Consider the following 24,618-nt stretch of genomic DNA (forward strand, 5'->3'; position numbering starts at 1 on the left):
CACTTTTAAAACTTGACCCATAGAGTGTGGGAGATTTCATTCTACATTTTATTAATTTTAATATTGTAAAATTCCTGAAGAGGATATGATTACACTCCTTTTCAAGATAAGGAAGTAACATCAGATAAACTGGTGCAGCTTAGGCAATACCTGGAAATGCAAGATTTTAGGGACTATCTGGGGAAATGGGATTCAGGTGATTCTGAGGCAAGGATTGCATGGGTAGTATTTTCTTAGAATTGCTGTAAACCTTACTAGCACATAATTCTAGTGTTGAAGAATGGGGAGCTAGGAAAATGTAATCCGCTTCAACTAGGAAGACACGTGTTTTCCCTGTATAATCTGTGGGTTTAGCCCCACAGACATGCAACTAAACAATAACCGTTACGATCCCATCAGCCACAGGCTCTGTAATTATTCGTTCCTAGGGTTAGTCCTCTAGTGACGGCAAAACTTTCTGGGTGACGTCATCTGCTGCTGAGAATCCTCTAGAGGAGAGAGAGGCTCTCCTTCACAATCCCTGACAGCCCTTCGCAGGAGGCATCACTTTGTATGACCCTCCTGAAGCACCTGCGGCAGCAGCACAGGAAGTAGGAGGCACCTAGTTGGGCTTCGAGCCTTCTCGATGAAGGGTGCAGCACAGGCAAAAAAAGACCAGGCTGATGAGGAAGTAGGATGGTGGGGGTAGGGGCATTTCCACTGGAGAGGAAAGCAGGAGAGGAATTAAAAATGTGAACAGGAGTTCCCGTCGTGGCGCAGTGGTTAACGAATCCAACTAGGAACCATGAGGTTGCGGGTTCGGTCCCTGCCCTTGCTCAGTGGGTTAACGATCTGGCGTTGCCGTGAGCTGTGGTGTAGGTTGCAGACGCGGCTCGGATCCCACGTTGCTGTGGCTCTGGCGTAGGCCAGTGGCTACAGCTCCGATTAGACCCCTAGCCTGGGAACCTCCATATGCCGTGGGAGCGGCCCAAAGAAATAGCAAAAAGACAAAAAAAATAAATAAATAAAAATGCGAACAATCTGTGTAGCACACAGAGAATGAGCAGCAAAAGGACTCGAGCATTTCGGCTGCAGCAGAGCCAGGAAAGAAATTTAAATTTAAAAAATTTGAACAATATGCATAAGGTAAAAGGAAAAAATAAGTGTAAATCTGGTGTACTGACAAAACACAAACACAAACAAAACACAGTAAGCATTTCGTAGGTCTTCCTTTCATGAAACGCTGTGAATTACCTAATTTCCCATAATGGGAGCATTCCATGCTTACTTTGAAGGTAGACCTTTGCATCCTTTTCACTCTCTTCCACCATTCCATGTGTGTTCTTAAATTTTCACTCAGGTCACCCAGTGTGACCAAATTGTCTATCCTCCTGTACTTTGCATCACTTTCTAAACTGTAGTTGAAAGAAAATATTAGGATAAAGAGGATATAGGTGGTTTTAAAAATTGCGGGAAACGGAATATGCGTTTAAATGACTTGACGTATTCTAACTTACTTTTCAAACTTGACTTTTTGACTTTGAATAAATGTTGAGGAAATGCCAGTGTAAACATCCAACCTTCATGATTTCCACAAAATACCCCTTGATATGGAAATACCAGAACTTACTCAACTCATTGTCTGTTCTTAGGCATTAAACTTATGTATCATTTTGTTTCCATTTATCATCTATCTGTAAACCTACCTAAACCCTATTGTTTAGGACAGTTTTAGGTATTAGCACAATTGATAGGAAGGTACAGAGAATTCCAGTTTCCCATATGGCCCCACATATGCACAGCCTCCCCTGATATCGGCGTCCCACAGGAAGGCGGTGTGTTTGTTACAGTAAATTAACCTACGTATCACTATCACTCAAAGTCCATCATTTACATTAGGGTCAATAACTCTTGATATTTTTTACATTCTGTAGTTTTGAAAAAATATATATGTATCCATCATTATAATATCACAGAAAATCATTCATTGCTGTAAAAAAGGATTCCATTTATTCATCTTCCTCTTCCCCCAGCTCCTGAAACTGCTTCTATTTCTCCAGTCTCTGTAGTTTTGCCTTTGCAAAAATATCAGTGATTTGGAAGCATAGAGCATGTGGCCTTTTCAGATTGGCTTCTTTCACTTGCTGATGTGCATTTAAGATTCCTCTATGTCTTTTCAAGGCTGGATAGCTCACTCATTTTTAGAGCTGAGTACAGTTTTATTATCTGGATGTAGCACAGTCTATTTATCTAGTAACCTACTGAAGGACATCTTGGTTGCCTCAATATTTTGGCAATTAGGAATAAAATTTCTAAAAACACCCATGTGCAGGTTTTTGTGGGAGCATAAATTTTCAAACCTTTTGGGCAAATACCAAGGAATTCAATTACTAGATCGTATGATAAGAGTAAGGTACAAATTGAGGTGCACGTTTTTACATGTGATTACCCAGTTGTTCCAAATGTATCCATTCTTCATTGAATCACCTCAGCATTTTCTTGAAAACCAATGAATCATATTTATTTGTGTGGAGTATATTTGTGCTTCTTCTCCTGGGATCTTGATTAATTCGAGTATTTTATGCCCTAGCACAGTGTGATATAAATCCTCCAAATGTGTTAGGTTTGTTCTGAAGTTATTTTGCTTATTCTAGTTTCTTTACATTTCATATAAATTTAGCGTTAGCTCTTCAGTTTCTACAATAAAAAGGTCACAAGAATTTTGATTGTAGTATGGCATGTATATGTGTTCCTAAATATTTTATATATACTTAAGCAATTTAAAACATTTTACTTTAATTTCTAATAGGATGCCACTAGTTTAAGAATGCCAGCTATTCGCATAGTGACCCTGTATCTTCTAAACTTGCTAAATTCATATATTAGTTCTAATAGCTTTTTCTAGGGTTACACAAGATTTTTCTGCAGCGATAATCCATGTCATCAGTAAGTATAGTATAATTTTGTCTTTCACATATCAGTGATTTTTATTTGCCTTTGCTTACCTGGTGCATTGGGTCGAATCACCAGTACTGAAGTGAATATGTGATAAGAGCAGAGACCCTTTCATTTTTCTGGCAATAGAGACATATATTCAGCCTTTCTTCATGCTGTGGAAGAGTTCCTTTGTCTTCCTAGTTTTCTGAAGTTCTTAACAGGAGTTCATGGTGGATTTTCAGAACTATGTTTCTATATTTAGTAACATGCGCATATGTTATTTCTGTTGTTTGTTGAAAGCATGGTGAAATATGTTGATGGATTTTCAGATGCAGAAAATATCCTTGTGTTTTTGAGATGAGGTCAATACAGTCATTTTAAAATATATACATGTAAATACATTATATAATTGAGTTCAAATTTTATAATATTTGTTAACTTTTACAACTGAGTTTGTGAAATAATTTGTTAACTAATTTTATTTTCATAAATGCCTTTCTTTGGTTTTAGTGTCATTGTAGAGCTGCTGAAAAAGAGTGAGTTGGATACTTTTGGAGACAGAATTGAATGATAGATAACACACAGATTACCCTTTGAGTGGAATTAAGATGTGTCATCTAGATGCAGGTAATCCTGGCAAACAAGGAGGTTGTTGAAGGACAGATTCAAAAATATTGATGCTAGAGCCAAATTTTGAAACATTACCTGTCATCAGAATGTTCATTTTTATCAAATCTGTACATAAATTTTCCTGTTGGCCTGGAGAACAACATTGTCCTCACATATTCGAGAGTTTAATTACATTCTTTTCTTGGTCCCACAATTGTCTCTCACCTTCACTGAAAAAAGGATACTCTATGGAAAGTCAAAGTGAACATTACATAAAGGGACCCCACTGAGTGTGAGCTTAGGAGACTAATTACGGCCCAGCACATGCCTTGGCGGCCTCTACATCATCACAATTTGGGGCCCAATGAAAGACGTACAAGCTGAAGGGTAGCCTGCAAGAGTTTCTCAACTTCTGAATGTACCGGGTCCCTCTTTCTTGACAAATACTCTCACAACGCGGTCACGGATTTGCTTTGTCCTGACCCCGTAAATGACTGGGTTTAAACCGGGAGGAACAACCACGTAGAGATTGGCCAGGAGGATGTGAACATAGCGAGGAATGTTTCCACCAAACCGGTGGGTCATAAAGGAGAAAAATGCTGGGGTGTAAAAGGCTAAGAGGACACAGACATGGGAACCACATGTGCTAAGGGCTTTGTGCCTGGCGTCTTTGGAAGGAAGGTGGAAGACAGCTCGTAGGATGCGAGCATAGGAGAGGGCGATAAGGATCAAATCAAAGACCAGGGTCGCGATGGTGAATAAGCCGTAGATGATGTTGACTCTTATGTTCGCACAGGCCAGCCGGGCAATGCCCATATGCTCACAGTACGTGTGCGGAATAATGTAGTGTCCACAGAAGGGCAGTCTTTTGAGAAGAGGGCAGAACAGGATGGCGAGGAAGACTGGCTTCCCTACTGAAACAGAGGCCATGATGGCTACCGCTCTGTTGGTGAGAACAGTGGTATATCTCAGTGGATAACAGATGGCAACGAAGCGGTCAATCGCCATGGCCGTGAGTACATCAGATTCCATACCGGTGCAGGAGTGAATAAAGAACATTTGGGTGAGGCAGCCTTCAAAGCTTATCTCCCGAATGTTGAACCAAAAGATGGCCAGCATTTTGGGTATGGTAGAAGTGGAGAGACCTAGATCAATAAAGGAGAGAAGAGCCAGAAAATAGAACATGGGTTGATGAAGACTCTGCTCAGTCCTGATCACAAACAGGATTGTGACGTTCCCCACAAGGGCTACCAGATAAACCACACAGAAAGGGAAGGCCACCCAGCTATGGAGAGCTTGCAGACCAGGAATACCCAGCAGGAGGAAGACAGGAGGATGTGAGGCCGTGTCGTTGACAGAGGACATTCTGCTGAGGACTTTTGGAGGGTGCTCTTCTGTCTTCTTCGGTATTTCTGGGGAGGGAACATGTGGTGGTTGGATGTCACTGTATATATATATGTAGTAGGACAACAATACGATTCTTAGGAACGTCGCAGAAGGGGATTTGTGCCCAGGTGACTCTCAGAGACCCTCAAAGTACTGCCTATCCTATTTAATGTTCCACATGGATTTTGGGCGTTAGACTTTTCTGGTGGTCGTGTGGTGTGGTGGTCCATGGTCATCGTTGAGCTCATTCTTTTGAGACAGTCTCACCTGTGTGTGCTGGTACCACCTGCAAACCCTTTCAGTAACTGGAACCTGTTCCACATTTTCAAGTAACCTTTGTTACCTAGGTGAGCATATACTTACATGAAAATTTGCAAAATATTAAAAAATGGTTCAGATTGAAATAGGGAAACTTTGAATGTGATCTTCAAGAATATATACACTTATGAGGCTCATCACCCTGTCTTAGTTCCCTCTGTCTAGGTGTCACCTTTTCGTCTATTTGCTTTAATGAAACTGTGCTTTTTAATCTGTGTTTGATCAATTGAATATTAGCACTTTTCTACATTTCAGACAGTAAGTTGTTCTTTATCATATAGAAGTAATACAAAAGTGTAGTTGTGGAGGTAGAAAAATTAGTCATTAAATTCAGCTTTCATGTATGATAATTTTAAAAAATTCTTTCAGCAAACTAGGCGAAACGTAAAACTTGTTGCATTAGCTGAAAGGAATCTGTGCAAACCAACCAGCTGATACCATGCTGAGCGGTGAAACACTGAGAAGTTTGCCCCTAGGATTTATATGTAGGCAAGACTGTCAACTAGCCTAGCAAATACTTCACTGGAGTTTTTCGTTCGTTTGTTTATTTGGGGGGTGCCGCACCCACAGCAGAAGAAGGTTCCCAAGGCTAGGGGTTGAATCAGAGCTGCAGCTGCCAGCCTACACCACAGCAACCCCAGATCCAAGCCACACATGTGACCTACACCCCAGCTCAGGGCAGTGCCAGATCCTTTAACCCACTGATTGGGGCCGGGTATCAAACCCCCATCCTCAGGGATACCAGTTGGGTTCATTACTGCTGAGGCACCATGTGAATTCCCTTTACCGGAGATTTAAATGAGGTCCATATGTCAAGAAAAATAATTTAAGACGTCCAGACAGGAATGAAAGAAGCAAACTTTCCTGTTTATAAATTACATGAACATTGACATAAAAAAAAAATACAACCAGTCATTTGTGCCAACAATTGCTCAGTATAAGAATCACTGCTTTTTAATTTGCTATCAGCAAACAATTGGAAATTAAGAATCTAAATTAATTTTTTAAATTCATAATACCACTTACACTCGAAATCAGGGAGAACTTAGCAATAAGCACAGAAGTATAAATATGACAGGAATATTTTCTCCCATTCAGTGGGTTGTCTTCATTTTGTCAATGTTTTCCTTTGCTGTGCAAAATCTTCAATTTAATTAAATCCATTTGTTTCTTTTTACTTGGATGTCCTTTACCCTAGGAGACAGATCAAAAAAATATTGCTGTGGTTCATGTCAAAGGCTGTTTTGCCTTTGTTTTCATTGAGGGATTTTATTGTTTCGGGTTGTATATTTAGGTCTTTAATCTATTTTGCATTTACTATGTATATGATGTGAGGAAGTACTGTAATCTCATCCTTTCATCAGTAGCTATGCAGTTAGCGAAATGCAGATTGAAATCACAGATATCCCCTCATACCTGTCATAAATGGCTATAATCAAAAAGTCTGCAAACAGCAAATGTTAGCCAAGACGGGGAGAAAACGGAACTCTCATACACTGTGGGGATGGGTGTGAAAGGTGGTGGAGTCGTTCTGAAAAGAGTATGGAAGTTCCTAAAAATTGAACTACCTTATACTCCGGCGATTTCATTTCCATTCCGTTCCAGTGGGGGGAGGGAAGCGGGGAAAGGCAACCTAAGGGTGTGAGGTTAAGAAACATATGTTACTGTAGATAAAGTAGATAAGCAGTTAGGATATAATGTATCGTACAGGGAGATATAGCTCTTGTTTTGTCATGACTTGGAGTATAATCTGAAAATATTGAATCACCGTTTTGTACACCTGAAACCAGTGTAATATTCTAGATCAACTGTAATTTTACAAAATGTCAGAAATTAAGAAGACAAAAATTTAAGCCATATCCATGGTTTAAAAGACCAAACTATGTTAAGATGTCAGTTCTTCCTTTATCGGTCAATAAATTGAAAACGGCTTCAAGGTATACCAATAAATTGAGCTTATTCTAAAATGATTACAGGACTATCCTCAGTTCCTTGGATAAAGAATAGCTCAGCCAGAGACTTATGTTATGGAACTTCAAACTTATGAAACTATTGCAATTAAGGCTTAGTGTATTTGAACAATGATAAACGTATAAATGTGGCCTGATAGAAAGGCAGGAACAGGCACAGATCAAAGCACTATTAAATTTTACCAACTGACTAATGGAGAAATTCGACAAAAGAGGAGGGCTGTTCACTATGCATGTGAACACAGTTATATATTAAAAAAAACCCTGTGATATGTAGTTATATATATTTGAAAAAAACCTTGATGTCAACTTCACAACATCTACAAATACTAATTACACTTCTAAAAACACCTTGATGTGTTTTTAAAGCTGAAATCATAACATCTATAGAATTAAGGGAAAAAGGAATATCTTTGTAACCCAGTGGAAAGTCATGATTTTTAAGACAAGACATAAAAAGCAAAAATCAAGTCATCTGATACCTCTTATTGAATTGTTAAGCTGACTGTTAAGAAAGTGAATTTAGACAGCAAAGATGGGGAACATATATCCACAATCCCTTAGTTTTCAAAATTAATTAGTGTCAGGAACATATAGAAATGCTTACAGCTGAAAAATAATAAGAAAAACAGTAATAGAAAAAGAAGGAAAGAGACCTAACACTAACACGTGGCAATGGAGAACATACAAGTGACTTTAAATTTTTGAAAATCATTAAGCAATAGTAATTTGACATTAAAGCCAAAAAGACATATTAATGTACATCCATTAAAATGGCCAAAATTTTAGAAAAAAACACAACACAAAAAACATGACAATACCAAGTTTTGGCCATGATGTAGAACAGCAGATTCAGGTCCACTTCAATTACCCACAACAATGGACTCCTGCCTGCTTATTTAAGACAGATGAAATCATGCGTTTACCAAAAAACTTGCTTCATCACCGCTTTATTCGTAATTACCCCCATGAGGAAAGATCACAGCTACTCATCACCAAGTGAATAGACAAGTCTATTTTGGAATGCTTCACAATGGTGTTTTGAATATTCAGCAGCAAAGATGAATTGCTATGTATGTGTCTAACAGCAGAGACAAACCTAAAATCATCCTAGTTACTGCTTATTACTATGCATCGATAATGCATTATGATATGGTTTTTATTTTCTATTAGGCCTGGATAGTTTCAGTGCCAGTACGTCTCAGTGTGCTCCTGATGCAGACTGTCGACTGAGAGACAGCCATACAGGTGCACCCGTCATCCCCACTGCCACCTGCCCCCAAACGTTATAAAGATGTGGGTTTATTTGAAAGTCCCATTATTTCTATGGTGTTAGATCTTGAATAACGGATCCTCTTACTAGATTATTCTTGACAACTGGTGTCCACTCAGTGTCAGATTTGACCATGGATAGACATACCGTGTCTGTATGACAACCCAACAGCCTACATTGGCCAAGTAAGAATCAGTTGGTGTGGTGCTCAGGGAGCCTCTCTTTCAACCCAGGCAAACAAAGCTTTGTGTCTTCAAATGATCTTAGGAAAATCATTCCCTGAGTCTTTTTTGTATTTATCTGCAGAGTTTGAGATAATCATAGCATGAACTTCATATGGCTCTAGTACTAATAAAATAGAACATGCGTGTGTGGTACCCGAACATGCCTTCACACGGGATCCTTAGTGACATTAGCGGGAATAGCTTGTCCTTATGGTTATTATCCACAGATATGACCGTTAGTGCTAATGGGTGATTTTCCAAAAAAGCACAATAGCTTACAAATGATAGAAACTTGGCCCCCTTTGAAGGACTGTGTGAACCGAGGCCCACTGTTCATTTTAAGAGGAAAGTTAATTCTCAAATGGAATTACGCAAGGAGTTACATTTTAAAGCATCTTCATAGTATTCCAGATATGTATCACACTTAGAGAACAAACGATAAAACTTCAGGACTTCTTCATTGACAACCATTTATGAAAGACTTTTTTCTTAGAATACATTTATAAATATTTGCTTTTCATTCTGAAACATGGACTATGTAAATCAGGTTCAACTCAATTTCAACTCATTTTAAACTATGAAAGACCTGTCAGCTTTACAGAATCTGATTCCTGGACGCAGGTTAATGCACAGAGAGAGCACGTATTAACATCCGTGTTTTGCAGCTCAGAGTCCAAAGTCATCCCCAAGGCCTCACAGCCCCTGAGGTATAGCAGCTCTTGCAAAGAGGTCACTGTGCTGACAACCGCTTTGATTTCCGTGGTTCGGGACTCGGGTCGCTCTCCCAGGCTCCTGTGTGCAGTGAACGTGCACGCTCCAGTGTCTGGGGGCTCCCTTTCTGTAGAGTTAGCTGAAATAAAGGGAGTCTGGTGTTTCATCTGGGATATGCCTGCAAGCGGTCCTACCTGATGTGGCTTCCAGAAACTGCCCTCCGTGTCCACTGTGCTGAGCTGCCCCAGCCGTCTGAGACTTTTCATGGGAGGCTCCCCACCAGGTATAAATTAGGACCTGGGCCACCTTCCCAAGGACGGCGCTCTTCCTCTTCTTGCCTGCCCAGGATCTCTTAAAAGGCACATTTTATGCAAAGGTTGTTATCGCCCCTGAGAAGGACACCCTGGACTAATCTCTTTAGGGACTGAAAGCCACCTGAGAAGTTGACTCAGGCACTGAGACTGAAGCTTCTTGATTCCACCTGCACCTAGGGAGTCAGGAATCCCTTTTATATTTTGTCTCTTAGGGATAACATCTTTTCATGTAGTTTAATCTTCATTTCTATATTTTATTTTGATTAATTTTCTCTAATTAATCATCTCTTTATATTTATAAAAGATTGCTTTATTTAAGACTTAAGAGCTATGCTCATTATTTTATACATATTAAATTAAATTAACTATATTTAATATATTAAATATTATATTTTATATACTCAATACATTATTTATATAATTTCATTTTAAGTTGTATAACATATTGACATCTAAATATTTTCTTAACCTTTGTTTGTCTGTTTTCACAGTCTGTTTCTATATTAAACTATGTAGAAGAGTAAGGAAACTACACTGAAACTAAGGCATTTAAAGTTTTGTACATAATAGTTGTGTATGTCACTTAACTTCTGAATCTTTACTCATTAAAGATATAAACTACATAAAGAATCACATGTAGTTCCTAGAACATTATAAAGTGTCAGGAAATATTAGACATTACCTCTTGTTTCAAAGTGTTTCTATAATTCTTAAATCATATGAAATTGTGGGCTGCTTTTTCCTGCATGTATCCTATATAAGAAGCCAATTATTCTTACTAGTGGTGTCTTGTAACCTATTTACATATAAAATCTATATACTTATTTTTTCTCTAGTTCTTGAATGTTCATGTTACATATATGTATATTTTACACACATGTATTTTACACACACACACACACACACACACACACATATATATATAGTTAGCTGAGAAATAAAGCAGTTTCTATTCTAACAGTATTGTACTCAGGCAATTGCCACTTGCCTCAATATAATATTAAGATCAAATACAATATTATTATTGCATATGCTCTTTTCCTGGACACTTGTTGAATGACTTGTCCATAGACCAATTCTACCAACTGAGAGATCTATAATATCACGTGGTTGACTTTTATAGATTCATTGAATATTTTGATGAAAACATTAGTAAGGAAAAGTCTAAGGGGGGTTCTCTTGTAGTGCATTGGGTTAAAAATCTGGTGTGTATTGCAACAGAACAAGGGTGGGGAAAAATGTATACATGTAAGAGGAACTTGGTCCCTATGCTGTACAGCGGAAAAAAAAAAAAATTCTGGTGTGGTCACTGCAGCAGCTTGGGTCACTGCCGAGGCGCAGGTTTGATCCCCAGCCCAAGAATTTCTAGTTGCTGTGCGCAAAGGACCCCTGTGGAAAAAAAAAAAAAAGAAAGGAAAAGAAAAATCTTAGGGCATATATGCTTTTTGTTTGGTAAGTACATAAATATTTTGCTTAATATTGTGTTATGTTTCATTAGCTGAAAACTAGCTTTATGAGTGTTTCACTGTCCCCTACCACTGTTTAAAACACAGCCACTTTCCCATGCTGAAAGGTTCTGTCTCTTCAGATGGATGAATTTCTCCTGTGACCTCCTTAAATACTTTTTCATACCATGTTGTTACCCCAGTTTTCTGGGCTATAGAAAAGGAATAATAAGAACTGGCTACTTATTTTGTAGTTATAAGAATTCAACAAGTTAAAACTTGAAAAGTTATGAAAACTGTTTGGCTCATCGTGTGTGTTTATAAATGAGTATTATATTAGTTTTTATCAACTTTGTGCATTTTTTATATAGATGTTATTTTTTTATCATGTTGCTGACATTCATGATATGTGGGTAGACATACACATATTAAATATTTATTATTGTCTCATGGATTCTTGTTTCTAAGATGAATGACTTTCTGAATCTACCCATCATAGAATATAATCTTCCCCAGACATTTATGTAATGTTCAATCTTGAGAGGAGAGAAGAGGTTGCATTTACTCTTACTCAAGCCTCTTAATCTCTGAAGACCAAATTTCATAATTTATTTCTGAAAATTCTAATTACCCTTTCTCTTATCTGCTTGGTTCTGATCCCGTAAATAACAGGGTTGAGAGCAGGTGGGATGCCAACGTAGATGTTGGCAAGGAGAATGTGGATGTATTGAGGAATGTTTCGGCCGAAACGGTGGGTCGTGAAGGAGAAAAATGCCGGGGTGTAGAAAGCCAACATGACACAGACGTGAGAGCCACATGTACTGAGTGCCTTTAGCCGGGCATCCCTGGATGGTAGGCAATAGACAGCACGGAGGATCTGGACATAGGAGGTGACAATGGCTATGATGTCAAACACCAAATTAGAGATGGCACATAAGCCACAGACGATGTTGGCCCTGATGCTGGCACAGGACAGACGGGCAGTGCCCATGTGCTCCCAGTAAGTGTGAGCGATAATTCGGAGTCCACAGAAGGGTAACCTTAGGATGAGTAGAACAAAGGGGATTGCAGAGGACAAAGGTCTGAGGAGGACGGTCAATACCATGGCTGATAGCACCTTGTCTGTCAGCACCTGTGTGTAGCGAAGACGGTGACAGATGGCCACGTGGCGATCATAGGCCATGGCCATGAGCACAGCCGACTCCATGCCCGTACAGAGGGGGATGCAGACCATCTGGGTAAGGTAGCCCTCAAAGCCTCTTTCTCTCAGATGGACCCAGAATATGCCAAGCTTCTTGGGGATGGTGGATGTGGATAGGCCCGGGTCCATAGATGACAGAATGGCCAGGAAGGAAACATGGGCTGATAGAGGTTACGTTCTGCCTCAATCACAGAAAGAATTGCGACATTTCCCAGTAAGAGAGTCACATACACAACACACAATGGAATAGCAACCCACAGGTGCACAGCTTCTAGCCCTGGAATTCCCAACAGGAGAAAAAAGTAGGGCTGGAACTGTGTCCCATTAGAAGGGGACAGGCTTCTGTGGCACTTCTACAGCCATACATGTCATAGACCAGGTGCTTCATTCCCTGAGAGGCTGAAGCTCTTCTTGTCCAGTTTTATTGATTTCCTACAGGATTATACAAAAATATGTATAAAATATGTATAATCTTTTCTTATCACCAATCCCATCATGACGTAACTATGTGACTTTTATAAAAACTGAAGTACATGCCATTCTTGTTTAATTTCCATCAAGCTAATTAGACTCATTCTACTTGTTTCCATTTGTTCATTTAATATAATTAAATCAAACTTTTATCAAGGATCTAATGGTTGCCTGATTATCAGGCAAATAGTCAGATAATGGGTTTGTAGAGATAAAATGCTTTACTGCTCTTAAGGAAATTCCATTATAGCTTAAGATTTAAAATAAGAATAAAATGTCTGTTTTTTTCTGGATTTTAACAGGTACGTTTTTCTTTATATCTTAGGGATCCACCATCTCATAGTCAATTGCCATGTCCTGTGATGGTAGAATTTGCCCAAAACCCTTTTAAGACTACTAAACCCAGTGGAGAAAGCCACTCAATCAATTCCTGGACCTCTTTCATCAGAAACATAATTACAATTAGGGTTAGACAGTGTTAAATGCAGGAAATCCAGACTCATGGTGGATGCGGTTGATATAGTTGAAGTTTACAATTGACTGTTGGAAATTGCAGAAGAGGGAACACTGACATTCTAAGAGTCTGGCTCATGGTAGCATGCTGCTTCCTAAATACTTAAATTTATTCAAAAGGACACGTAAGAAATAGTCCGGAAAAGGTAACAGTAGGACATATGAAACCCACTTGGAGAAAGAGTCAAGGTGATAGAATTATGAGTACAGGAGAGGGAAGGTCCGGATAGTGAAGACTCGTGGTTGGGAAGAGCAAACACACTTTTCTGGGTTACACGGAAATCCGATTTCCGTGTTCTTCAGCCTTTCCCTCCTCTTTCATACCCATATTTTACCTCATTTCTCTGTCAGATTGTGACCATCCTTCAAAAATACCTGTCACATTTCATTGGCCCACAGCACTATCCTTCTTGTCACATTTTCTAGCAGATACTGTCTTAGCACTGGGCTTGGAAATTGAGAAGAGGAGACTTCGAGGAGGTATTGTCCCCTCATGCTTGGCTGCATGCTGCCAGGCAGTTATTTGTGCAATTGAGCTGCTCCTTAAAGCTCTCACGCGTTCATGAAGTCGGGACGTGAACCAGAGGTCTCCACGTGGTTCCTATAAAGACACTCTGAGAGGTTTCACAGCAGTGGAGTCAAGCCTTTAAAAAAAAATTATGTGACAATATCTTTGAAACTCTAAGTGTTCTTTTTTTATATAGTAATTTTTATTTTTTTTTCCATTATAGCTGGTTTACAGTGTTCTGTCAATTTTCTACTGTACCGCATGGTGACCCAGTGACACATACATGTACACATTCTTTTTTCTCACATTATCATGCTCCATCATAAGTGATTAAAGGGGTCTTGATACGGTATTTTTTACTACCGTGTTACGCAAAGCCATGAATTGTGAAATATTTGTCTTGAGAGCTGAATGGAGGACAGAAGGGTACACAGAGTTAACCTCTGTAAGATACAGAATGGTGACAGCTAAGAAAAGGCAAGAGAGTCAAGATTGAAAATTAAGATACCAAACGGGCAAAGGGAAAAGTGAGGCAAATGATAAATAAACACTCAGAGAAAGACAATTCAGAAAGTTATAAAGGTATTTGCATATGCATACGCACACATCACTTATCCACATATGTTAAAATGAGACTTAAAGTCTTTGTTGGAGCACTTGCCTCAATTTATGTAAATTATCATCTTGTTACAGTCTGGGCTCACGGATACCTTCCCTAGTCAGTTCGCTTTTTTTTGTTTGTTTTACATTGCTGTCATTATTTTATCACTTCAACCTAAATCTCAGTAACATAGCCGCGTGAAAATGTTTTCTGCCTTCGTGGATCCTTTCTGGCCCCACAGCCAGACTCAGCAGCGTTCGGAGGTAACGAGCTCAGCTGCCCCAGGACGTTTCCACTGCAGGCCCTCCGACTACAGTGGGAGGTTTACACGGTGAACTCGGTCCTTAAAAGGAAGAGTCTCCACACAGCGGTGCCCTCTGGAGAACAGAGGTGTCCCGAGGCGCCGAACCATATGCATCATCAGTGTGAGGCAAACCATCACTGGTGGTTTCTTTTCTGAAAGTCCCGAGTCCGGATGCTGAGTCCCAGGCTTGGGGCAACTACGGACGCCTGAGCTCTCGGGAGGGGAGGCTGTGAGGAGGGCTCACCTTCCACTCTGTCTCCTCAAGATTCCTCTAGTTCTAGATATGCTTTCTTGGGCTACTCGTACGAGTCCAGGTCACAGAGACTCAGAAGTGATTTGATAGAAGGGTTTGGCATGTCATTCTGGCTTCATGTAACTTTCTTTTTGTGCCATATTTTTTACCTTGCTTTTGGTCTGGTCAGTTTTTCTAAAACTGATCTGTCTCTCACATCCGAGTCCTAAACACAATTCAACCTTAAATTCTATTTTGAAAAAACTGAAGCCCAACTAGGATCCATCACTCCATAGAATGGAATGTTTGCTAGAACTTAGCTGGGGGAGATGATATAAAGAAACAATGACCAGTTGTTTTGAACACAAATCCTCTTTTTTTATTATTCTTATTAACATTAAAATAAGATAGGGTTAAATTTAATTATAAAAATCCAGAGGTCTAAGGGAAAGAAATACGAGATATAGGAAATTGACTAAATGGATGGAATTCGAGTCAGATTGTATGGATTTGAAGCATCTCTCCAACATAACGGACATTTGAGTTTGGGCAAGAAATTTAAACTCTGTGTCTCCAACTTTTCCTCTATAATGAGCAGAATAATAACCAGTACAAAGTATTCTTGTGATTTTTTTTTCTTTTTCTTCTTTTAATTTTTTTTTGTTTTATTTATTTTTTAATTTTGTTGTTATGGAGATTTAAAAAGCTAATTCTTGTATGGCTCCTAAAACATTTCCTGCTGTGTCATAAGAAATTTGTAACTGTGTGCTGATAACAATCTGAGCTCCTTAGCTAATGCTTAACCCTCTAAGGCTGCGATGGTCTGTGGAAGCTCATATTGATTAGAGTTGCCATGAAGACATCTCCTGGAAGTTTTCCTGGAGTTAATGGGGTGTTGATAAATGACACCATCTTCCTCACCTAAATTTATTGCCACAGTGAACAACACACGAATCAAACAAATGGCTTCTAGAAGAACATCAGCATTCATACTGAGTAAAACCTGTGTGTTGTTTCTTGGCTTAGTTATGCATCGAAACAGGTAAAATCGCCTTTCTAACAAGTTTTGCCTGCCTTGTTTAGGGCAACTTCTTGAAATTCTTGAATTTTGCTGTGTGACTCTGGAATCTGCAATATCAGCGCTATTACCGTACGACAGGTAAATAAATCTGTGTGTTTCTAGGTTCTCTATTCAGTACATTCATCTTTTTTATTTATTCCTTCATCAATTCTCTTCTCTCGTAACTTCAGCAGCATATTAAAATTATTTCTATCTCATGAATCGTGCATTCTGTTTCTCTCTCCTTTATTTTTTAAATAAAGCTTTAAAAAGTTTAAAAAATAGACCACCTGTAGACTTAAGAAAAATACAAATGTAGTAAAGAGAGTTCTCCTATGGCTCATGCATAATTTCCCCCATCGTTGTGCAGTAGTGTGGTCATTTGTTACAGGTCATAAATCAATGTTAATATTCCTCTCTTATTGCAGTTCATCTGTTATTCCGATCCCCTTAGTTGACCCGATGTTCATTTTCTGCCAAAGGATCCCATCTGGGATACCAAATGACATTCACTGATTATGTGCAGTTAGATCTCTTCTCTTGGCTCAGACTTTTCTTGGTTTTGATGACTTGGTAGGGTTTTAGGAGTCCTGGTCAGGTTTTTTAAAGATGTTTGTTGAATGAAATCAGTCAGGTTATTTTTCCCATGATTAGACTGAGTTATGTATTTGGGGAGGAAGCTCCGTGAGGTAAAATACCACTTATATTGAAACAGTCAAAGGTACCTGCTGTCCAAATGGCTCTATTAGCTGGCTGAGAGAGTGTTGTCAGGATCCTCCGTCTTCCCCATTTCCAGGTTTACTCTCTGGAAGTACGCTGTGATGTTCAGCCCCCAAGTTAAACTGTTAGATGTCATGCTCACTCCCTTAAGGGTGGAGCATCCTCATAAATTGTTTGGATTTTTTTGCAGGAGCGATATATCTACCTCCCGCATTTGCTTATGAATCCAGTTGTTTATTTATGTCAGTATAGACTCATAAGCATTTATTTTACACTCTAGATTATAATCCAGTATTACTTTATTTTGTCACCTTTTCCAGCCTTGGCTATTGGGAGCTCTTTCGTTGGCTCCTATGTCCCTTTGACAGACCTTCGTAATTGGATGTTTTTATTTTGGATGGCGGGTAGCTTCCTTACTTTCTAGTACTACAAGGCGAATCCTGCATATGACGTGCCCCAGGCTTGGAATGTGCTATTTCTAAGAGTCATTGGTTTCTTTAATTGGATCATGGAATTAGAAACAAAGTTCTCGGTGCTGAGTGAGATTTTCTCTTGGGGTGTCATTGCTTTAAGGCCATCTCCACTTTCAGAGCAAAGGAATACATGTGTGCATACTAACCTGTGTATGTTATATGTATATAACCTACCAATCAATCATCTGTTTAAAGACATCATTGCGAGGTCTCTGACTCTAATCCATTAGCAATGACTTGTTCTTGTACCCTCTTATGCTTATCTGTAAAATACCATCCAACAATGAGAAACCTGGCCCCCCACCCTTTGCCATCCATCTAAATAATTGCTTAATAGCAGTATGCAAATAAATGTAGCTGTATTGAATTGTTAACCTATATGGGGGGAAAACGTATCTGCTAGAGTACAGTGCTTATGTGTATAGTTATTTTTGCCTTTATTCTCACAGCCTCTACTCATACCCAGAGTTACATAGCTTGATACATTTTCCCCTGCCAACTTGAGTGAAGTGTTTTCCATTTCTTGTACATTATATTTGTCAGGTTTTGAATTTTATCCTGGGATCTCCTGAACTCACATACATTTAAGTCACCTTTGGTGTTGTAAAATTGTATGGGCTTTGTCAAATGTGTAGTATCATACATCTACCACCGCAGTATCATATAGGATAATTCCTTAACTTAAAACTTCCATGTTCTTCAAATAGTCAGCGTCTCCCACTCTTCCTCCCCTGGCAGCCATGGATGGTTGACTTCTCTATAGTTTTTTTTAAATTGCTTTTTAATTATTTTTATTGCTTTTTTATTACTCAAATGAATTTATCACATCTGTAGTTGTATAATGATCATATACAGGATGTTGTTTCTCTAGAGTCACGCAATAGCAAACTTTCTCAGATTAGCTTCTTTCACTTAGGGATATGCGTTTAAAATAATCTGTCTCTTTATGACTTGATATCTCAATTTGTATTAATACTCGATAATATCAGTTGTAATTGTGTACAGTGGATGCACCAAAGTTTGGATATTCATTTATGTATTAAAAGGTATCTCGACTGCTTCTAATTCTTGGCAATTAGGAGTAAGGTTGGTATAAATATCTATGTGTAGGTTTTTTTTGGACATAGTTTTCAAACCATTTGGGTAAATTCCTTGGCATATAATTGATGGACCATATGGCCAAACTATGTTTACCTTGTAAGAAAGTTCCAAACTTTTTTTCAAGAACTGTGCTATTTTTCTCATTCCCACCAAAAATGAAAGCGCCCATTGATAGATGAGTGGATAAAGAAGATGCAGTGTATGTATACAAAGGAATGCTATTTGGTCATTAAAAAGGTAAAATTTTGCCATTGGTGATAACAGGGATGTACCTTGAGGGTGTATTATGTTCAGTGAAATAAGCAGGTGGAGAAAGACAATTGCCATGTGATTTCACTTATATGTAAAATATTAAAAAAAAACTAATAAAATAAAATAAATGAAAAAAAAAAGCCAAACAGAAACAAACATGTACATACAGAGAACAGAGCAGTGGTTCCAGGGGATGTGTGTGGGGGTAAAATGGGTGAATGCGAATCAGATGTATGGCGATGGATGGAAATAAAGTTTTGGTGGTGAGCACACTGTAGAGTATACAGAGTAGAAACACAGTGTTTTACATATGGGGAAAAAATGAATGAAAGGTGTTATTGCCTTGTACTTTACCTGCCCTTGGTATTGCTCTCTTAATTTTTAAATTTTAGCAGTTTTTGAGGTGTATAATGGAATCATTTTTTTCCTTTTTAGGGCCACAGCTACGGCATATGTCTGTTCCCAGGTTAGGGGTTGAGTCAGAGCTGCAGGTGCCAGCCTACACCACCCAGCCACAGCAATGTGGGATCCAAGCCACCTCTGCGACCTATGCCATAGCTTGTGGCAACACCAGATCCTTAACCTACTGAGCAAGGCCAGGGATCGAATCTGCATCCTCGTGGATACTAGAAGGGTTCTTAACCTGCTGAACCACAATGGAAACTCCTTGTAGTAGAATCTTACTGCATTTTTTAATTTGTTCAATTTCATTATTTTTATGTGCAGGTCAATTTCTGCTAACATCAATTTCAATAATAATAATAATAATAATAGAACACATTTGATACCTAGGAGTCATGCTGGAGATATGAAATTATAAGATTACCCAAAATATTTTAATAAGAATATCTAGGAAATTCCTGTGAAAGTTGGTGACTTTGAAAATGTATTTTCTACCTTAACTTGTCTGAGATTTACCTATCTTGGCAAAGCATCAAATCCCAAAGAATGTGTATTTATTGCATTTCACAAACAAAGATGCCTTTGAAGAGGAAGAAGTGGCCCATATAGACAGTAGCTTGTCTAAATATATTTAACCTGTGTCAATACACACACAGTCACCCATGACTCAGAATTCCACTGTTAGAATTCTGTATATCAAAGCTTATTTTATAAAGAAGATTTTCATTCTTTAGCACAAATACTGATTTAAATACTTTCATTCCACGCATCTCCAGAAAGGAAGGTGGTTGCAAAGTTAGGGTAGTGTCTATAGGTTTTCACGAGCAGTAAGGAAAAAGGTGCTAAAATCAAAGCGAAGGACTGTAAATGTTTTAAAAACTTTACTCAGTAACCTAGTGATGTCCTCAGAAAATCAAGTAGATTAAAATTTATGATTCAGAAATCAATCAAGATTGTTCTTATTTTAAGTTCAAATTTAGTCCTCTTTTAAGAGAAAACATGGCAATTTATGTAGACTAATGATGCCCAGCTGGAATATTGTCCTATTTTTAAATACAGAGGCATGGATGCTTGCTAAATTTCCATAGTTAAAAACGAAAGGACTTCCAGCAGGATGTTTTCCCTACTGCAGTGGAACCCTACAGTCAATAAAAATAAATACTCAACATCAACATGGAAAGGAGATGCTGGAATTTAAGACCAGGAGCCCCTCCTTTAGGATCTGCAGGATCTTTTGATATGAGAACTATTTTCAGATGATCTAGAGTAGAGGTAAAGTTGACTGCTGAACTCTTAAGTTTAACACGTCCCCAAGAACTACCCTACTTTGACGTGAAAACACGGATCGCGTGCTCTCGAATCTGCTTTGTCCTAACACCATAGATGATGGGATTCAGAGCAGGTGGGATGACCACATAGAGACTGGCAACAAGAATGTGGACATAGCGGGCAATTCTTTGGCCAAACCGATGGGTGAGAAAAGAGAATAGAGAGGGTATATAGAAAACATACATGACGCCTACATGTGACCCACAGGTGCTCAGAGCTTTGAGACGAGCATCTTGAGATGGGAGGCGGAAAACTGCTCAAAGGATATGGGCATAAGAGATTCCAACCAGTGCCACATCCAGAATGAGAAAAGAAGCCACAAAGAGACCGTAAATAGCATTAATCCGAATGCTGGCACAGGCCAACTTGGCAATGCCCATGTGCTCACAGTAGGAGTGGGCAATAATGTGAGCCCCACAGAAGGGCAGACGATGGGTTAGGTAGAGAATGGGCAACATGAGCAGAACCGGGCGCATTATAATACCAACACCAATGCCTGCTAGCACACGGGGTGTCAGGATGGTGGTGTAGCGGAGTGGTGCACAGATGGCCACGTAGCGGTCAAAGGCCATGGCCAGCAGGACAGCAGACTCCATTCCTGTGAAGGTGTGAATCAGGAACATCTGGGCCACACAGGCTGAGAAACCAATTTCATGTGCATCAAACCAGAATATCCCCAGCATCCGGGGCACTGAGGATGTGGAGAGGGCCAAATCTATCGTGGATAAGATAGCTAGAAAGTAGAACATGGGATCCCGCAGTGTGCGGTCAAACCAGATGATCAGCAAAATGGTAGCGTTGCCCAGGAGAGCCATTAGGTAAATGGAGCAAAAAGGCAGGGAGATCCAGACATGGGCATCCTCAAGCCCTGGGATCCCCATCAGAGAGAAGGTGTCTGGGTGGAAAGCGGAAGCGTTGGTGCGAGACATGTTGCCGTTGATGAGAAGACACACAGATGACCACCTCTAGAAGGGAAAATAAGAAGGATAGAAGCTTATCTCTAGCTTTCTCCTATAGGCTTAAATTTCAGTCGGTATTTTCTTTATTATGAAAGCTGATGCTAAAACCTGAGTTCAGAGGCAGATGTAGGCACAGACTGAGCGCTCTTCAGGTAGAAGGAACCCTAACTTTATGAATGGTCTCCCTCTGGAGGATCAGACACTAATGACCCAAAACAAAACCAGGAGTGAATTAAAAAAACAGGAAGGGTTATATGTTTATATTGAAACCTGAGTCTACCTTGGAGACAAAATACACCCAACTTAAACATATCAACATGAAATAACAAGACAGCAAGTACAGAATCCTGCACATGGAACTTGACAAAACATATAAAAACATAGGTGCACCTAGACATATAGAGTGATAGGATTTCAGCAGGATTTCTCAGACTGGTTTGTTCAATCCCACTTGTTCTAATGGCACAGATTTCAAAAATCAGATCCAAAGGAAGAGCTCTGCTTCCTTACTGCATCATTTTACATTTATTCGTATATCCCCATAGAAACGTTGTACTATTTCTCAGATGCAGAGAGTTCCACAAAGATAGGCATATTATACTGTGCATCAGATATAAAAATAGAGTTATATTCAGAGTTGGGAATATTATAGTTGGAGACTTTCAAGAGAGAAAGCTCTCCCTTTGCTCATAGTATTTTGATGGAAATTAATAAAAGTGCTTCAAACTTTCTACTGGTTGCCAAATTCCCCAAAATATCCCAATATACCCAATATATCATTCCTTGTGTTGGGAGTGTTTAATTTGGGGGGGGGGGAAGAATGAAAAAAAATATGTTGAAAGAAGATTTGAGAGAGTAAAGACATGTTTCCCAGTGTCTTTATTGACCATCCATTGATGGTCAACACAGGCTGAAAAACCCACAATTCTGATTTACACACTGATGTTATGGTTTAGATTGAGCTTCCTTCTTTCCTTCCTTCCTTTCTTCTTTGCTTCCTTCCACCCTCCTCCTGTCTCTCCCTGCTCGCTTGCTTTCTCCTTCTTCTTTCTTTCTTTTTCGCTTACAAAAAAAGAGATACGACAATATTATGGGGCAAATAATGGAGAAACAGAGGCATATAGGAGGAGAGGAAAGGGAGGAATGAAAAGAGAAACAGAAGAAAGGGAAGAAAAAGAGAAGAAAACAAACAGAAAGGGGGGCTAGAAGGAAGAAAGGAAAGAAAGCCTCAGCTGTACCTATGAGAAGCATGATGGCAATAAGTCTAAATTTTGTGAAGTATTTTATTAATGGCTCTAAACAATAGGTTCCCCAGCCAATAAGCTCCTATAAGACTGTGTGTAGTGTCTATCTGCAGGCTTTTTAATTCTTTGATTCTCACATGGTAAACAACTCGATAAACCAGCGCATCGGGCCTCTGATGACCTTTTTAAAATTATTCTTACGAACCTTGCTTTCATACATAGTTATCACTAGGAGAGAAAATCATCATTTACACACAACTTTTAGTTGCCGCTATTGATAGTTAATTTAAAAATCTGTCTCAGCATGATCTAGGAAATACCCTTTTTATCAAGAAGTCTTCCTGCAGTAGTCAGCTGTACACTAGTTTAATAAGTTCAGTTGTGGCCTGTTCCTTAACTTTTAGAGAATAATCCCTGGTCACTATCTGTCTCCAACCCACACTTAGTAGGCAACTCACCTCCAGCAGGAGTAGAGTTGGAGAGCTCTGGAGTGTCTACTAAGGAGAATAAAGTCTTATACTACCTCTGCTTAGACTCCTTGGGGGCGTGTCTGAAAACAAAGCCACCTCAAATCCCCTACGGGAACCAGGGCTAACACCTCAGAGTCTTCCGAGAAAGATCCCGTTGTCTGCACTTGGGGCAGAGGGGCTGATGTGGAGGCAGACATGCCCCCCGACACCCACCACCCAACACACATTTGTATGGTCAGTAGGAGTCAGAGATACAAAACTAATATGAAGTGAGCAGCATCTCCTATTGGGTGAAGTTTGTGTCCTGATGTTATTAGATATAAAAATGCAATTTAGGACATTGGTCACCAATATGTGCATCTTCTCTTCCACAGTCATGTCTTAGCACTCAATAATTTGTTAACATATCATTATAATCATCTAAGACAAAGCCTCTGATTTTTTTTCCCATGCGTGCTAGTCTTACTTCTATATATATATAGAAGTATATATGGATATATATACACACACATATATATAAAATTTAAATAAACATAAAAATTAAAAGAAGTATATTTAGGTATATGAAATAAATGGAAATCAAAGAAAGATGTGTTATCCTAATATTCCCAAATCCCAAATCAAAATGTATCTTTTAACGTAATGAATAAAACATAGAAGTAAAATTATAATATTTAATCATAGAAAAATTCACTAGCGTAGCTGGACATTCTGTCATGAAGGAAGACTTCATTATTCCTGTTAAGAGATTTTTTTTTTTTCTTTTTAGCTCTTAAAAGGCTGCAGAGGGAGTTCCCAACATGGCTCAGTGGAAATGAACCCTGCTAGTATCCATGAAGATGCGGGTTGGATCCCTGCCCCACTCAGTGGGTTAAGGGCCCGGCATTGCCATGAGCTGTGGTGTTCGTCACAGACATGGCTCGGTTCTGGCTTGGCTGTAGCTGTGGTGTAGCCACGCCTATGGCCCTTAAAAAAAAAAAAAAGAAAAAGGGAAAGTGCTGTAGAGAAACTGAAACTGTTATTACATTTGGGGCAATTGAGACAGTCAACTTTGGATCCTGTCTTTCTGAGCTTATTTGTTATATGAAATGATGCATTTTATCATACCGAAGTATATTTATACTCTGGTTTTCTCTTATTTGCCACCTGAGACATCCTAACCAGGATGATAATTGTGAACATGTTTAAGGCTATTATTATGCAATGCTAAAAGTCGCCTGTCACAAGTAATTTTTTGATTTATATTCCACTTTTCATGAATAAATTAAGTGGGTCGGAAAGACATGTTCACCCACTCACTCACTCGCTATTTTTAAAATTAAGTCATTTACTTCCTTCTCAGTACGGGATGCCTTCCTTTCAGACTGTTTCAATACAATTTTTGGCGTGATAACTTACACTAATATGTGCTATTACACATTGAACATCAAGTTTCCAGTATTAGACTATGACTAATAAGCACAGGAGTTCTTTCATTCTTTTTTTTTTTTTTTTTGTCTTTTGTCTTTTGTCTTCTTAGGGCCACACCCGCAGCATATGCAGGTTCCCAGACTAAGGGTCGAATCAGAGCTGTAGCCGCTGGTCTACACCACAGCCACGGCAATGCCAGATC

General features: G+C 39.1%; 2 protein-coding genes and 1 pseudogene across 2 annotated transcripts; all 3 read right to left on the reverse strand.

Annotated features, from left to right (window-relative positions):
• Positions 941-7,006, reverse strand: LOC100524384 (olfactory receptor 52E4-like). The gene has a single exon (XM_021062385.1). It carries the CDS (start codon positions 4,888-4,890, stop codon positions 3,931-3,933), a length of 960 nt encoding a protein of 319 aa, XP_020918044.1. The 5' UTR covers positions 4,891-7,006; the 3' UTR covers positions 941-3,930.
• Positions 10,028-12,660, reverse strand: LOC100524207 (olfactory receptor 52E1-like). Its single transcript, XM_021062387.1, has one exon. It carries the CDS (start codon positions 12,494-12,496, stop codon positions 11,768-11,770), a length of 729 nt encoding a protein of 242 aa, XP_020918046.1. The 5' UTR covers positions 12,497-12,660; the 3' UTR covers positions 10,028-11,767.
• On the reverse strand, positions 20,022-21,417 carry LOC110255379 (annotated as a pseudogene).

This window comes from Sus scrofa, chromosome 9, assembly GCF_000003025.6.
Source record: "Sus scrofa isolate TJ Tabasco breed Duroc chromosome 9, Sscrofa11.1, whole genome shotgun sequence".
In the NCBI taxonomy this organism is placed as follows: domain Eukaryota; kingdom Metazoa; phylum Chordata; class Mammalia; order Artiodactyla; family Suidae; genus Sus; species Sus scrofa.

Excerpts from the sequence above, each read along its gene's own strand:
- LOC100524207 (XM_021062387.1), bottom strand. The coding sequence starts at position 12,496 with ATGGACCCGGGCCTATCCACATCCACCATCCCCAAGAAGCTTGGCATA.
- LOC100524384 (XM_021062385.1), bottom strand. The coding sequence starts at position 4,890 with ATGTCCTCTGTCAACGACACGGCCTCACATCCTCCTGTCTTCCTCCTG.